At 39.3% G+C, this 17030-nt stretch overlaps 1 protein-coding gene and 1 pseudogene across 1 annotated transcript; one reads left to right on the forward strand and one right to left on the reverse strand.

Annotated features, from left to right (window-relative positions):
• Positions 1–325: 325 nt before the first annotated feature.
• LOC111891134 (probable pectin methylesterase CGR3) lies at positions 326–1857 on the reverse strand (annotated as a pseudogene).
• An 11601-nt stretch (positions 1858–13458) lies between these two features.
• Positions 13459–14308, forward strand: LOC111891130 (uncharacterized). The gene has a single exon (XM_023887214.2). It carries the CDS (start codon positions 13581–13583, stop codon positions 14064–14066), a length of 486 nt encoding a protein of 161 aa, XP_023742982.1. The 5' UTR covers positions 13459–13580; the 3' UTR covers positions 14067–14308.
• Positions 14309–17030: the final 2722 nt, after the last annotated feature.

Below are 17030 nucleotides of genomic sequence, written 5' to 3' on the forward strand. Positions count from 1 at the left end.
GCAATAATAGCTATAATGTCGCTGTATGCAAAATAGCTCCATTAAATGAGCATGACATTTTCCAAATGTACACACAAAACACTGAATTTACCTTCCCCCCAATCAAAATCATATAATAATGTCTGAGAAAGGTACTAAAAACAATCTAAAAATAATCATTTGTTCCAACAAAACAATACTTAAAAAAACATGAAAATAAGAGTGTAATAACAATATACATCTTCTTCATAAAAAAATCCAAGTTGTTGTGTATGCACGACATTTGAGGTATATAGTTTACCATTTTTACCTTTTCCATATTTCATATTTCATCAAAATATTAAATTCAATGGGTTGATATAAGATGGAAAATTTGACACGTTGATTGGTATGCCTTCTTGGCTGCAGCCAATTCGAATTTTTTAGTAGCAACTTCATTTTCTTCTAATTTTGTTTGAACAAAAAACCGAATCCACCACGAAGAGCTTCGCAATTTCGCCTATTATAAATATATATAACTTCATTTTTTATTATTCAATGTTTCTTTAAATTTTAAATTTGAAGTAATTGGGATCAAGTAATATAAGAGAGAACTTACAGGGCGACCAAATTTGGACATTTCAGCCACTTTGACTTTACGTTGACCAGGATAACCTTTATCAAAATAAAATCAACATTACCTTTATAAAATATAAGTGAATAATTGCTAAAAGAAAAAGAAAAAAAAAACTCACCAGAGAGAATAACAAATCCATCTGAAGATACTCTTGATAATTCTGGAAGAGTTTTGTTGAGGTACCTTGGTGACAAATAGTCAAGAGCATCCGAAACAATAACAAGAGAAAATGATTTTGATTTATAAGGAAGAGGAAACTTAATATTAGCAACACGAACAATGCCTTTTCTTATAAGGCTTTTGCAGTTTGCATTACTTTCATCTAAACCATAAGGTTCAAGACCCCATGCTTATGTATCTTATTCTATCAATAATTTGGACACCACTGAACATGAATCGAGACCCACATGTAGAACTTTATGCATGATGTCACCATATACTTTTTTTTAGATATGGTAGTGCTTGATTAATCTCTGTTGAAAATGAAACACCACCTGCATATTCAACATATCAGAAAATTTATAATCATTCAATAGATAACTGATTGTTATTATTATCTTAAATGGTTTACCTTCAAGCCTACTTAGAGCCACATTATCAATATTGCTTCCACCTGTTGTTACAAAGATAATTTTCATATAAGTTGAGATAAGAGAAGATAGAATTTTTTTAGCCAAAAGAAATTCAAATGTACTAACCTGAACCACTATAAACATAGCCAATTATGAGAAAAGCTCCCTGAAAGTTTTGAGAGAAGGGAAAGTCTCACTCAGTGTTTTTTTTAAGAAGAGAAGAAGAGTATCAAAGGTATGAATCATGAGTAACAGATGTTACAGTAGATGCAAAAGCTTTAAGAGGTGTGATTACCACAAGAACAAGGCCAATGGATAAGAAAGGGGAAGGGCGTGATTTTGGATTCAAGGATCCCATAAAGGGAATGCCAGTTCCATCACCCAAACGCCTTGATAAACTAGCTGGCCTCCTTAACATATGTAGATGTTGTGATTCACCTGCAGAGAAATGTTTAACTCGTTTTATTATGAATTGAATTGAGTTATCTGAACTGAAACAATGGTAACTTTGAAAGATCAATGGATCCAATATCAGTGACAAATGGGGTGTTCCACAATTTTAATTCAATAGCTGAGATTTTAGTATCCTAAATGGCTAAATCAATCCGTTAATTTTAATTGTTCTGAAGCTGATGAACATTTCACTAATTTAAACTAACACAGTCGTTTCCAAAACATGCTGATGGATAATTTTACTCGGGATAATTATCCAGTTAAAATAAGCGAGACTCAAAATCCTCTTTGAAGAAAAACGAGAGAACGGAAGTGTCCCGAACTAATACATTAAGCGACTTGACCACTTGGTATGAATGTATGACGAAAACCTAACGCGGAATTCTTCAAATTGTTTTTAGCCCACCAAAACTAGCAATCAACCAATTTTCGTTACCACTCAATACACATAACAAAAAATTCACTCGAATCGATCAAGACAAAAGCATTAACCAACTGTTTTTGACATAATTCATTGTTCATGTTCCTATATTCCTCGAATTTAACAAGCAGATAATCAGCAATTGATTAAACAATTTATCGTAATGCGAGAAACAAACAAAAACCACAGTGCGCGGGTGATGATTAGATAGAGAAAGAGAAAGTGTGTGTGTGTGTGTAACCTTTTTGCTGAGAAGTTGAAGGTTTTTGGTGTAGTTATGAGGTGCAACGGTCTCCATCCCGTGGTGGCTTCACAGAGAGGCGATGGCTAATGGCGGAGAGCATGGAGGACTCGTTACATGAGGAACTAAAGATTGAGAGAAGTAGATGGAAGGTTTATGAACCGAAACCCTAGTTCCAACAATAGTCGTGGTTCCAAGAACTGTATCCCTTTGATTTCAATTTCATGGCCCGGTGACCAAAAAACCTTCGATTTCACTAAGAACCAGAACCCTCGTTCCAACAATAGTCGGTTTTGTGGCCCTATATCGAATTTTAGGCATGGGACTCCTTGATTTCTGCCGACTGGTATGGGAGAAAGGAGAAGCACATCGTGGTTCGTTTTTTGGATATTTGACTGAGCAAATTAGAGCAAGGGAAGAGAATGGGTGGAGACATCGGTTGGAGATTAGAGATTTGGTGATGTTGTGATGCTGTTGTAGGAGAAAAGAGTAGTGACGGTGAGAGAGACATTGTGGCTCTCCGATTGAAGGTTTTTTTGGTATTTGATTGAGAGAGAGAGACAGAGACAGAGACAGAGGGAAAAACGATTGAAAGAAGGTAGAGGAGAACATGGCGGCTTTTCAAACTTTTGGAATTTCATTTCCCCCGCGAGCTTCTAAAACGTGTGTTTATGAAAAAAAATATAAAGCGATGTGCGCACACGACACACATTTTATCATATGCGCCCTCCGTGTTTTTTTGGACACTAATTTTAGGGCACACACAAAGGCGTGCCCTCTATCCTTCAAAATTTATAAGAGATGACAGTAGTTTTAGGACACACGCTTTTGCGTATCGTAAATCACTGCATGTCATTGTTTGCGCGTCATTAAAGGCTATTTTTCTAGTAGTGGTCTCAGTGGGACCCTCCAGTCCCATAACTCTGGTGGACCCTCTTTTCCTAACTATGTGGACCTTCCGGTCCTAACTCTGTAAACTCTAAATCATACATAACATAAATCACATAGAAATAATGCAGTGTATAACATCATACAAATAACACATAAGACACTTTACCACTCTAGGTAAAGTATAGTGAGAAGACTCACCTGGTAAACCAGCAAATAACAGTCTTGTACTCGAAAATCTCGAACTAGCCTCCACCTGTCACATAGGATAAATATCTCTAATTAATGCTCTATTAATACTCGCTTATTCCAAACCCTACTCGCTTTCTCTGTCTAACTCTTGAAGTGGATAAAAGGCCATCCTACCTCTCCAAGGTTTCCATTACTCACGTTGACTAAACCCTAAAGTAAGCAGAAGTCAACTCAAGTCAATAGTCCATGTTTGACTTGACTCGTCGAGTGCACTCATGCAACTCGTCTAGTCCCCTCATTTCCTCAGAAGTCTCCAGACATCCAGCTCAGCTCGTCGCGTTGACCCCCAACTTGCCGAGTTATCGCATGAACAAACTCATCGGGACAAACCCTAACCGACTCGTCGATTCAGGCCATGGACTCGGCGAGTCCCTTCGATCAGATTCCTCATTCCAACGATTTAAGGAAAATCCATCACCCCAAACTCTAGATCTACCGTACTAAGGGTCGATTAACACGTAAACCTGCAAGATTTACGTTTAAACATGGCATATAGGGCTCATAATGCCAATATAACTCTAACAAGGATGATCAACCACAATAGCTCTTATATGGCTAAATAAATCTATCATCTTTGGACTCTCTGGACCTCACAGAGTCCAGATTTGAAATCTAGACCTTAAAAAGGGACCTTATGCATTCAAAGTCCCAACAATGGTGGAAGAAACCCTAATCTTCCATAGCAACAAGATCTAAGAAAAATAACAAGAAAGGTGCAAGCTTTTACCTCTTACTTAAGCCCTTGCACGGAGGTACACCAGATCCACTGATTCTCTAGCTTCCTTGTTGGATGATCTCTTCTTCTCCTCAACAGATGCACTAGTCTACTCCAAGTTTTAGCTTCCAAGACTCTCATGGATCTCTATGCACGTTTAGGGTTTTCTCTCAAGGATGGTAGCCGCAAATGAGGCTATAAGTGCCTTTAAATAGGTCCCAACCTGGGAAATTAGGGTTTCTCTGCCCAGTACCTACTCGATGAGTCCCACCTTTGACTCGTCGAGTCCATTCATTAAATTCATGTGAGCCACTCGATTTGACTCGACGAGTTGGACCCTCAACTCGTCGAGTCTCTCCTTCAATAACAAGATTAACGTACACAATGATATCCCCAAAAATCTGGATGTTACAACGACTCAACTCGTCGAGTTCCTCTATGGACTCGACGAGTTTCCTATCTGTTTGGGCCATCTTAATGGGTTAAGCCCCTACTCTTCAGATATAGGCTTCTTATTCCTCATGCACACTGAGAACTTCCTTTTGAGTGTAAAGTTTCCAACTTTACCCGTTAATACCTCTATTCCATGGGTTTAGTTCAAACCCTAACCCTTTAGGAGCTAGATATTGGTCCTCTAGCCATCCATACACCAAACTAATGCATAACAACATAGATCTGGACCCAAAACACTCGATGAACACATAAATTTTCCACCTTTCACTCCATGCATGGCCTTTTGGAGCTTTAAAGGCCATAATAACGTATTTAAGCTTGCATGGGGCTTCCATGGTCATAAATTTTGCAGCTTTATTCCATGAAACCCCTTTTAGATCCTAGATCTGGAAGGTAAGCCACTTGGGACGTCCTTGTCCCTAAGATCAAGACTCTTGAACCAAAACCCTCATAAAATGAAAAGAAGGAGATCTAATGAACTAATAGCCAAGTTAGAGACTTGATTACCAGAAAGAAGTCTCTGGATCTACTATCTTCTCCTTGAACCTTCTGGCTCCTTCTTCTTTTTCAAGATTTTAGAATACACAAAGATTACTCAAAAATGGCTCACACACTCACACAATGCTCTAGGGTTTCGTGGATTAGGGTTTGGAACTTGAAATGAGGCCATAGGGTGGAGATTAAGATGCATAAATAGGGTGCAAAACCCTGAAATTAGGGTTTCACTCTGGTAGACCTACTCGTTGAGTTGAGGGCTCTTAGCTCATCGAGTAGATTGCTTAAAACCCCGCAGCCAATCTTGTTTCTATTCGACGAGTCTGGGGCTCCCAACTCATTGAGTAGCTCTACAAAAACAGATAAATTATAATTAAATGCGTACCAAGAAGCAGATGTTACAATTCTCCCCCACTTGACTTAGACTTTGTCCTTGAAGTCTGCAGCTTCTGGAAACAACTACGGGTAGTGCTCCTTCATCTCCGCCTCGGGCTCCCAAGTCCAATCTGAATCCCTATGGTGCTGCCACTGCACCTTCACCAACTTAACCCTCTCTTTCGTCAGCTCCTTTGTCTTTTTATCGAGAATTGCTACTGGTCTCTCGATGTAATTCAGGTTGTCATCAACCTGAATATCCTCTAGTGGCACAACTGCTGAGTCATCCACTAAGCACTTCTGTAGCTGAGTGACGTGGAACGTGTTGTGGATCTGGCTGAGCTCTGCTGGAAGATCCATATGGTACGCCGCCTTGCCAACCCAGTTTATAACCCTGAAAGGGCCGATATACCTGGGGCCCAGCTTGTCCCGCTTCCAGAACCGGATGACACCTTTCCAAGCTGACAACTTCAGGAGGACCACGTCACCCACCTAAAACTCCAAGTCTGAACACCACTTGTCAGCGTAGCTCTTCTGCCGACTCTGAGCAGTCTGGATCCTACTCTAGACCTTCTGGATCCTCTCTGTAGTCTTGAGTACTACCTCAGTACTCCCTATAACTCTCTGACCAACCTCCCCCCCCAACAGATTGGGGTCCTACACTTCCTCCCGTAGAGCATCTCGAAGGGAGGTTGGTCTATGCTGGCGTGGTAACTAATGTTATATTCCTCTAACGGAAGATGTGTATCCCAACTCCCACCGAAATTCGAGACACATACACATAACATGTCCTTGAGAGTCTCTATCGTCCTCTCACTCTATCAGTCCGTCTGAGGGTGGAAAGCGGTGCTGAAGTGGAGACGAGTACCAATCTCTTCGTGAAACCGCTTTCAAAATCTGGAAGTGAAACGGACATCTCGGTCTGACACCACCGAAACAGACACTCCATGTCGTGCCACTATCTCACGCACTTAAATCTCGTCCAGATTCTCCGCCGATATGCTCTCCTGGACCAGGATAAAATGAGCACTCTTGGTCAACCGATCCATGATGATCCATATCGAATCTTCCCCACGTGTGGTCATGGGAAGCTTCGTAATGAAAACGATAGTAATGTCCTCCCACTTCCACATAGGAATATCTAACGGTTGCGTCTTACCGTGAGGCCTCTTGTGCTCTACCTTAACCTTCCTGCAGGTCAGGCATCTCTCAACATACCAGGCTACATCCCGCTTCATGCGTAGCCACCAGTAATCAGGATGAAGCTCTCTGTAGATCTTTGTCGCCCCTGGATGGATTGAAAATCTTGACTTGTGGGCCTCATCCATTAGAATATGTCGTACTCCACCCTAGTACGGAACCCAGACCCTCCCATGAGGGGTCAGCAACCCACCGCTGACATAATCAAAGGAGGCCACCTGGCCTATGATTCGCTCGCACTTCCGGTGCTCCTCCGTTAGGCCTTCAACTTGCGCCTCTCTGATCTGCTCCAGCAATGGATTAATCACTGTCATCCTTAGACAAATATCTTAAATCGGGGCCGCTACAGCCTTGTGGCTTACGGCTTCGGCCACTACATTGGCCTTGCCCAGGTGGTAAAGGATCTCACAATCGTATTCCTTTACCACATCTAACCACCGACGCTGCCTCATGTCCGGATTTGGCTAATCCATGAGGTACCTTAACATCTTGTGGTCCGTGTAAATGGTACAAAGGACCCCATAGAGGTAATGTCGTCAAATCTTGATGGTGAAAACCACAGCCCCCAGCTCTAAATCATGCGTCAGATAGTTAGCTTCATGAGGCTTCAACTGCCTCGAAGCGTAAGCTGTCACTTGACCCCGCTGCATCAATACTGCACCCATGCCCGTGATCGAAGCGTCACAGTAAACCACGAAGTCGTCGACTCCCTCCGGCAAAGTCAGAATCGATGCCTCACATAACCGCTATCTGAGAGTCTCGATGGCTGCCTGTTACTCAGGCCCCCAGCGGAAGGTCACCGACTTCTTGGTCAATCGCGTCAAAGGAACATCGATCTTGGAGAAGTCCTAAATAAATCTCTGGTAATAACCCGCTAGACCATGGAAACTCCAAATCTCAGTTGGAGACCTCGAAATTTCCCACTACATCACGACCTCTATCTTGGCCAGATCGACCAGAATACCCTTCTGGTTGACAAGGTGCCCAAGAAACTGCACCTCGTGCAACCAGAACTCACACCTGGAGAACTTTATGAAAAGTCTCTCCCTCTTCAGCATCTCCAACACCTCCCTCAGGTGCTTATAGCTCCTGAGTCTTCAAATAGACCAATTTATCATCGATGAAGACTATCACAGACCTATCCAGCATCGGTCTGCACACGCCGTTTATGAGGTCCATGACCGCGGCTGGAGCATTGGTGAGCCCAAAAGGCATCACCATAAACTCATAGTGACCATAGCGAGTCCTAAAAGTTGTCTTCTACACATCCTCATCCCTGACTCGCATCTGGTGATACCCCAATCGCAGATCAATCTTGGAGAACCAAGATGCGCCCTGTAGCTGGTAAAACAAATCATCAATCCTCGGGAGGGGATAACGGTTATTCACCATTACCTTATTCAGCTCCCGGTAGTCTATACACATGCGATTTGACCCGTCCATCTTCTTCACAAACAGGATCGAGCCTCCTATGGCGAACTGCTTGGCCTGATAAATCCCTTATCTAGTAGCTCTTGCAACTGCATAGACAACTCCTGCATCTCGGGAGGAGCCAATCATTATGGTGCCTTGGCTATCGGAGTCGCACCAAGGACTAGGTCAATCCTTAACTCAACCTCTCTCCGGAGGTATCCTAGGTAAATCCTCCGGGAATACGTCCGGTTACTCTCGCACTACTGGTACGTCATCGACTATCGTCTTACTCTTATACTGGGTACCCATGGCATATGCGACATAACTCGTGCAACCCTGCCGAAGATAGCGCCTCAACATCGCTTCTGAACATAGGGTCAATCCACCCTACGACCTCTTGCCCTGAATCACTAACCCTCCCCCACTAGGATTCTGAACCCTCACTAGCTGCTGCTCGTAGTCGATTACTGTCACATTGGGGCTCAACTAGTCCATACCGACTATAACCTTATTCCCTCACAGGGGAATAGGGACTAGATTCACAGAAAACTGATCATCGAACAATTGCAGTGTGCATCCTTGGTGAACCCTTGCAACCCTAACGGTTTTATCATCTGCTATCTATACATCAAGTGAGCAGTGCAGCTCTCCAGGAGCCCTTGTGAATCGCTTGTTGAGCGCGAGCGAAACAAAAGATCGGGTTGCACCCAAATCAAACAGTACCAAGGCTAATATACCGTTAACTAATAACGATCCTATAATGAAACACATAAACATATGCAATAATCAGTATAAATAAAGAGATAAGGAGAAGATACATACACGTCACCATGTCGGGAGCTGCTCGTGCCTCCTCTACTATCAACTGAAAGGCCTTGCTCCTCACCACATGTGCCTCACCTCGGCCCTGACAGCCATCTGTAATCCTCAATGTAGCAGGGGCGGGTGTTGCCACCTGCCCTGCTGCTACTAAACTAGGGCACTAGGACTGCTTATGTCCCCTCTGATTGCACTAAAAACAAATCAGGTCTGATACTGTCGTGGTGGTTGTATTAGCTATACAATCTCTACTCATATGCTCAGTTTGTCCTCACTTAAAGTTTCCTGAACTTCCTGCCTTGCACTCCCCATCGTGCATCTTGCCGCATTTGCCACAACGGTTGCGGCCATGCTAGCTCTTAGGTCTGTGATCTGACACCTTGGGCTTCTTACCCGCACTTCCTGTCTGAACCACCTCGGGTTTCCTCTTCCTCTCCATCTCTAAATCCAACTCCCTCTCTCGAGCCCTAACAAGCATATCCTCCGGCGTCTTGCAGCTGGAGCGGCTCACAAACTGGCAGATATCACTACGCAACGTTTCATAATATCGGGCCTTTTTCTTCTCCTCTTCTGCCATGTATTGTGGAACAAGAAGGGCCCTCTCCCTGAACATAGCAGTGATCTCCATCACTATCTCATTCGTTTGCTAGAGATCCTGCAACTCTCTAGCAAGCTGTTGCACCTCTATCACAGGTGCAAACTCGACTCTGAACCTAGCCGAGAAGTCGGTCCAAGTCGTAGTATCAAGAGAAGTGTCACCCACAACATACCCAACCTCCTCCCACCATTCGCGTGCCCTGTCCTTCAGAAGATAGGACGCAAGTCGAACCTTGTCCCCCTTGGGACATCTATTGGTGCGGAATGTGTTAGCGACATCCACCAACCATTTGGTGCTCGCAATGGGGTCCCGATCCCCATTATAATCGGGAGCTCCACAAGCTCTGAACTCTCAGAATTTCAGTGTGCGCGACCCCATCATGGTCGCCACCTCGGTGAGGAAGCCACTCAGTCTCTCGTCCAAAAGCTCCAAAATACCCTCCTCGAACGTGCAGAAGATCACAGGAGTCTGATCTAGGATACTACGCGTGATCTCATAGGAGATGAACTCCCTCGTCTGGTCGTCTAGCTGCCCGACTCCAGAGCCTGAGCCTGATCCCTCACGGGCGCCTAAACTGCCGACTTGTCGAGTGTGTAAAACCACCATTCTGTAATACATCATAACAAACATCATAATACTAATCATATCTCGAGGGATCACATATACTACAAGTTCCCTGGATTCATCTCAGCCTTCCTTGATTCTAGTACGGATCCTCTGCTTTCAGTAATACGGGGCCAATCTACCTTCCACATCTATCCTTACTTTCCTCAAGAAATGCTTTGACTTCACCAAGTCCCTTCAGATGTTAATTTCATCCTAGGATTCCCCTAAGGTAATTACCATCTCACTCTCCGCCATCAGCTGCATAAGAAGTCTTTGTTATCTCCCCCTAACTAGCTCGAGAATACCATTACATATCACTAACTAGATAATTCTTCGAATGAGAGGTCTTACCATACAACGGTTGGACTCAAAAAAGAGCTACGAAATAGAGCTAGACCTAACCTTTTGAAATTATTTCGTCCTTGCAATATGTAACATATTCGTTTAGTAGTTAGTAAAAGATAACTAGAACTCTTAAAAGCACAAAGCAAGCAGCCTTCGAGCATTGAGTAAACATAATCAAGCATATCCTAATCAGCCCATCATATCACTGACTAATCTGTACTAGCATGCAGTTCATAAGCTCATACATTACAATAAAATCATAACCCATCAAAGATTACAATAAAATCATAAGTTATGTATATCAAATCATCATACAAAATGTTGTATCAAATCATGTCTCAAAATATCATAGCCTAAACAACCCAGGCTGAAAGAATGGTGTGTTCACTACAATTATCTCGAGCTCTTCCCTTTGCTACCGGAAGTACCTATAACCAAAACTGAAAAATGTAAGCAAAAAAGCTTAGTGAGTCTCCCCAAACTACCACATACCATACCCATAATCACATAATAGCATACATTGGGCCTTGCCCACTACATCGGGCCCCGCACAGCATCAAACGAATCTGACATTACGCCTCTCCCGGCATCGGGCCCCGCCCAGCATCGGACCGAAGTGCGGTATACATATAACATATCAACAAGCATATAACATAAACACATAACATAAACATATAAGCTAAACCTTCCTCGGGCTTGCGCCGACATCGAACCAGAGTCCAGAACATATAACACATAACATAAAACTAAACATTCATCGGGCTTGCCCCAGCATCGAACTGAAGTCCGTTATTTATAAACAAGCACATGAAAGAATCACAAAGACATCAAGCATACAAACATTCCTCGGGCTTGCACATGCATCAGACCGAAGTATGGAAACATATAATCTACATCGGGCTAACCCCGACATCGGACCTAAGTCCGGCATACACTAACATACATAAAAGGGTCAGCATTGGTGCCTTCGACCCGTTCCTACTGGAGGAAACTCACCTCTCAAGCTGGCTGCTGAAATCTCGTGTGAGGAAATCTATGATGGCTGCTCCAACAACTCCCCGACTATCATTATCACAATAATCACTTAGTCAAAACTGAAAATCCTTCTAAGGGTAAAATGACCATTTTACCCCTGGTCAAAGTTAACATTCTGGGTTGACCCAACTCATCGAGTCGCTCCATCAACTCGTCGAGTCCTAGAACCTTGAAATCGCAATCTAACTCGTCCAGTCACCCCAGACTCGCCGATTTCCCTGGCTACTCATAGTCGTGATTTAGCGAATCAACTCGTTGATTCCCTTCACCGACTCGTCGAGTTCCACCTTAAGCTGAAACGGGACAACACAACTCAACTCGTCGAGTTCCTCTATGGACTCGACGAGTCCCCCTGTCTGTTTGGGCCATCTTAATGGGTTAAGCCCCTACTCTTCAGATCTAAGCTTCTTATTCCTCATGCACACTAAGAACGTCCTTTTAAGGGTAAAGTTTCCAACTTTACTCCTTTTTTACCCACGCTCCCGATTGATTTTGGGCTACATTTTTTTGGGCTAAAAGAAGTTGTTATATGGGCTAAAAGAAGCTATTTTTTAGGTAACAAATAATTATTTATAGTAGAATGTTACATGTTAAAAATAAAAAAAAAAAAGTTATTACATCTTAAAAACATTATACCAAGAACTTAAAAACATGTTTTTTTCATGAATTTTGGAAGCTCAAAATCATATTATTGTTTATTATATTTATATAATTAATATATGTAAATATATGTGTAATTTATTAACAGGGTCCCCATGGGGGTTTCGGGACGGGAATGCCTACCCCTGTCCTGCCCCCGAAATTAAAACGGAGGTTAACCTTGCCCCCGTCCCCGTCCCCGCTATCGATTTTTTTTAAAAAAAAAACTCTGAATGGGACGGGGCGTACACAGAAACGGGGTCCCACGACATTTTTTGACATCCCTATCATCTTGGAAGTAGAGGTATAAAGAAAAGATATGATGCTACAATCTGTGCTTCAAATATTTTTCCTTGTGAGTTAAAAAAAATATGCATATGTTGGCTGTATTATATATATATATATATATATATATATATATATATATATATATATATATATATATATATATATATATATATATATATCTTTACTATCTTATAAAACAAATCTCATTATTTCTAAAAATAGATTGAATAAAATAATAATATTTTTTTAAGACGTCCAAATCATTAAGCTAATTATACAACTAATCACTAATAAAATAATATTAAAATTTAAACAAACTCCTATAAATCTTCTCTTCTAAGGTTTTGACCAGATCTTTTTTCATCCAAATAAATACTCAACACCCTATAATTTGGTCATTTCATTAATTTTCTTTATTTTTAATATGACATGTTTCCTAAAACAGACTAATGATTGAATTGAAAATAATCATTCTCCATCGAAAAGAAATTAATTGTCAAAACAAACTGTTTGTCGCTCGCCGCTTTGCGCGGGTAAACGGCTAGTATATATATATATATATATATATATATATATATATATATATATATATATATATATATATATATATATATATATATATATATATATATATATATATATATATATATATGATGAAGTTCAATAAAAAACCATAATTAACCAAGAAACCGATCTTTTTTTCAACTTATAGAACTTATTTTTTATCAAATAAAATTTTAAAAAATACAGAAATTCATAACATTTTATTTTTTTTCAAATGATATCAAATTCGATAAAAAAAAATCGTCAAATTCACAATGTGAATCTAAATTCACACGGTGAATCCGAAAAATATATTTAACATTCACAATGTTAAGTTATGAATTTAGATATTTTTAGTTTTTTTTAATTAAGAATAAACTCTAGAACTTAAAAAAATATTTGATTACTTGAAATCTAATGAAATTTTGGCAAACATGCTTAGTTAATTTCCATTTTATAAACACTAGATAAAAAGAATCCTCAAAGTATCCGTCTATCTATATAAATGGTTCCACTCCCCACCCTAAAATCTCTCTCCTCATCCAAACCCATGGTACTCCCCTTCTCTCATCTTTCTACGTTATAACACTAAATTTACACTTTTCGCCTTCTATTTTCTACGTTTTTTCATTCCATGGCGGACACTCAACCAAAACGCCTAAGAGAAGATGACCAAGAACAAGAACAAGAAGCGATTTTTTCATCTGAAGTGGATATAACTAAGCGCCATAAAAGTTCTTACAACCAAATCCTCTCGATTCTTGACGAAAATACCGAAGAGGAACATCAAGAAACCACTCAAGATTTGACCGACTGCTTCACAGCTCTGCAACATGAACTATCCTCGTCTGTTCCATTACAGGAACTCATCATTGAATCCGACCAGACTGTAAAAGAAGCTGGATATGACGATAAAGAGATGGTGATTAGACACCTTCTTGAAGCTTCTGATGATGAACTTGGGATACCCAATAGAGTGGCTGACGGCAACGGAGGTGACGATGAAATTCCTACCGGAGAAGATGGTGGGTTTCCGGTGGCTTTGAGTGATGGGTTATGGGAGCTTGACGATGATGCTGCTAACTATTATACTTTATTTCACTCTGAAGTTATTATATAGTACAGCAGTAGTTGTTAGTATTGGTTGTTTTGTAGGGGGTTAGAACTTAGAAGGGACGAAATTAACTAAGCATCGTTGGTCCTTCATCTTTGTAGAAAATGTTATAAGGTCCTCTAACTTTTTATTAAGCCATTGGAAAGAAAGAACGTGAGAGGACCATTATTTATTTCTCTACTTGGGAATACATATTTGTTATAACTTGTAATAATAGTCTTGTACTAAGGGGTGTTTGGATTAGCTTATTTATTTATTCTTATTAGCTTATTTGTGGTGGGAATAAGCAATAAACAATAAGCATGGGGAGAGATGCTTATTAAAATTAGCTTGTTTAGCTTAATAAACTGATTTTTTAAGAATTTTATCCAAACACTCAAAGTTAGCTTATTGTGGTGAGAATAATCAATAAACAATAAGCAATAAGCATCTTTTTTCCTATCCAAACACCCCTAACTACGTCTTTTAATATGGCGTTCAAACACATTAGTACAACCCCTGCAAAAATCGTGGATGAGGTGATATCTCAAACACACACATGGTTCAAGTACCGAACTCAAGGCGTTAAGGCTAGGTGGATTGATTGGAGTATATCTCCTTTTTGCTAAAATTTGTTGTACTTGTACTTCCCTCCTTGTATTTTGAACATGTTTTAGCTTCTTGCTGATCATGTTGCTTTTATTTTAATCTATTCGTCGTTTCCAAAAAAGTTAGGTGGATTGATTGGAGTATATCTCCATTTTGCTACTTGTACTTCCCTCCTTGTATTTTGAACATGTTTTAGCTTCTTGCTGATCATGTTGCTTTTATTTTAATATATTCGTTGTTTCCAAAAAAACTAGGTGGATTGAATGGAGTATATCTCCTTTTTGCTAAAATTTGTTATATCGGTACTTCCCTCCTTGTATTTTGAACATGTTTTAGCATCTTGCTGATCATGTTGTTTTTATTTTAATCTATTCGCCATTTCCAAAAAAAGTTAGGTGGATTGATTGGAGTATATCTCATTTTTGCTAAAATCTGTTGTACTTGTACTTCCCTCCTTGTATTTTGAACATGTTTTAGCTTCTTGCTGATCATGTTGCTTTTATTTTAATCTATTCGTCGTTTCCAAAAAAGACCATATGTGTGTTTGATACATGTGCTACCATGGCGATTGTGTGTATTTTTCAACAATATGACAAGCATACATGCATAATTACTAAGAGCATCTATAACATGAATTTAATGTATGGAAAAGTTAAATGAGGTGATAAGGCTTGAGGAAGTGGTGCGGTAGAGGGAGTGCTCCCTTGCCACCTAGGCAGCGAACACCGCCCCCTTACCGCATTTTGGGTGCAGTTTAGACTCCACTACGACACTATTTAGCCGCACTTTTTTTTTTCTCTCTCTCTCTTGTCTCTTAACCTTCTCTCTCTTTCTTTTTCTACAATAAAATTTCCATATGCAAAGTGCAAAGCATCATATAGGCCCAAATATATAGTTAAGAGGTGGTTGGTTTGACCTCAAATTCAAACAATGATACCGAATATAAAGGCTACGATTTATTTTAGTTTTGTTCAAGAAGGTGTAATCCGATCTTTCAAACAATCTATATTAAGGATTTTTTTTAATGTCATTTGTGTTATTTTACTTTTAGTAATGCAATATAATGTTTTTTTATTTTCAAGTAATGAAAAATTATGTTTTTTTTATTAAAAAAGAAGTTTTATTAAACTAAATTATTTAAAAAAAATAAAAAAAGATGTGGCGCCACTCCCTGGGTGTCCCAAGAAACCACACCTGTATGGTAAAAAGTGACGTGACGCATATGTGGCAGTGAAGGGAGTGCGGTTTCAATGGCACGAGTCCCTCCGGCCTAAGTTTAGATGTCATTCAATGAATGAAAGTTTATCATTGTGAGATATCACCTATGCATTCAATAGATTTGGAGTTCAAACTCTTCAATGGAAAAAATATAAGTTTTTAATTCATAAATACTCTAAATTAGCTTTTGTAATATTCAATTGAATTTTGTAGCGTTCAATGTATTGTAGAAAAAAATATTAAGAGTTGTATGGATTGTAGAAATATGATTTAAATGACCATCATTAGATATTATATACGTATGCAAAACAAATATTATGCAAAACAATTATTAGTTATGAGAGAGAGAGAGAGACGTTCATTTGGAGAAAGAAAAAAAAAACTTGAAAACACAAGAATGAATCTGAATCATACACTTTTTCATTGTCGCTTAAACGTTTTAGCGTACCTACACGATGACAGAGATAATATTCGAATGTGAATATACAGTGCCACTACCTCCATTTTTCTCCACCACCTCCCCAGCCTCCACAACAACCACCGCCATCTCTGACACCAATCGTCACGACCTCCACTACCTCTATCACCACTACATCCAACCATCATAATTATATATGAATAATAACTTGTCAATAGACAACATATTAATAACTATATATGAATAATCATATGTGAATATACCACACAATATCCATATATGAATATATTAAATTTTATATTTACTTATCAATATTACAAATCCCACATATGCTGGAATATTTAAGCAACATATGAGCAAATGTGTTGGTCCAAATATATTATGTAATAGGTTCAAAAGAAATAAGAGAATGTCTAACACACGAAGAAACATCCTTAACCAATTAATTCTGTTGAAAAAAAAAATCTAAAATGCAAAACAAATGAAATCATTTGAGATTTTAAAAAAAAATATATTTTATTCACTTTTTAATCCAAAAAGTAAATTACTGTAAGATTTTAATAAAATATTACTTATATATATATATATATATATATATATATATATATATATATATATATATATATATATATATATATATATATATATATAATGCTTATCTTTTTATTTATTTTTAAATATTTTTTGATTTCGTTTTAAAAAATGGGAAAAGAAAAGTGTGGAATAAAAATATATCTTTTTTGATT

Source organism: Lactuca sativa, chromosome 3, assembly GCF_002870075.4.
Source record: "Lactuca sativa cultivar Salinas chromosome 3, Lsat_Salinas_v11, whole genome shotgun sequence".
NCBI lineage: Eukaryota > Viridiplantae > Streptophyta > Magnoliopsida > Asterales > Asteraceae > Lactuca > Lactuca sativa.

Coding starts and splice junctions, on each gene's coding strand:
- LOC111891130 (XM_023887214.2), top strand. CDS start 13,581: ATGGCGGACACTCAACCAAAACGCCTAAGAGAAGATGACCAAGAACAA.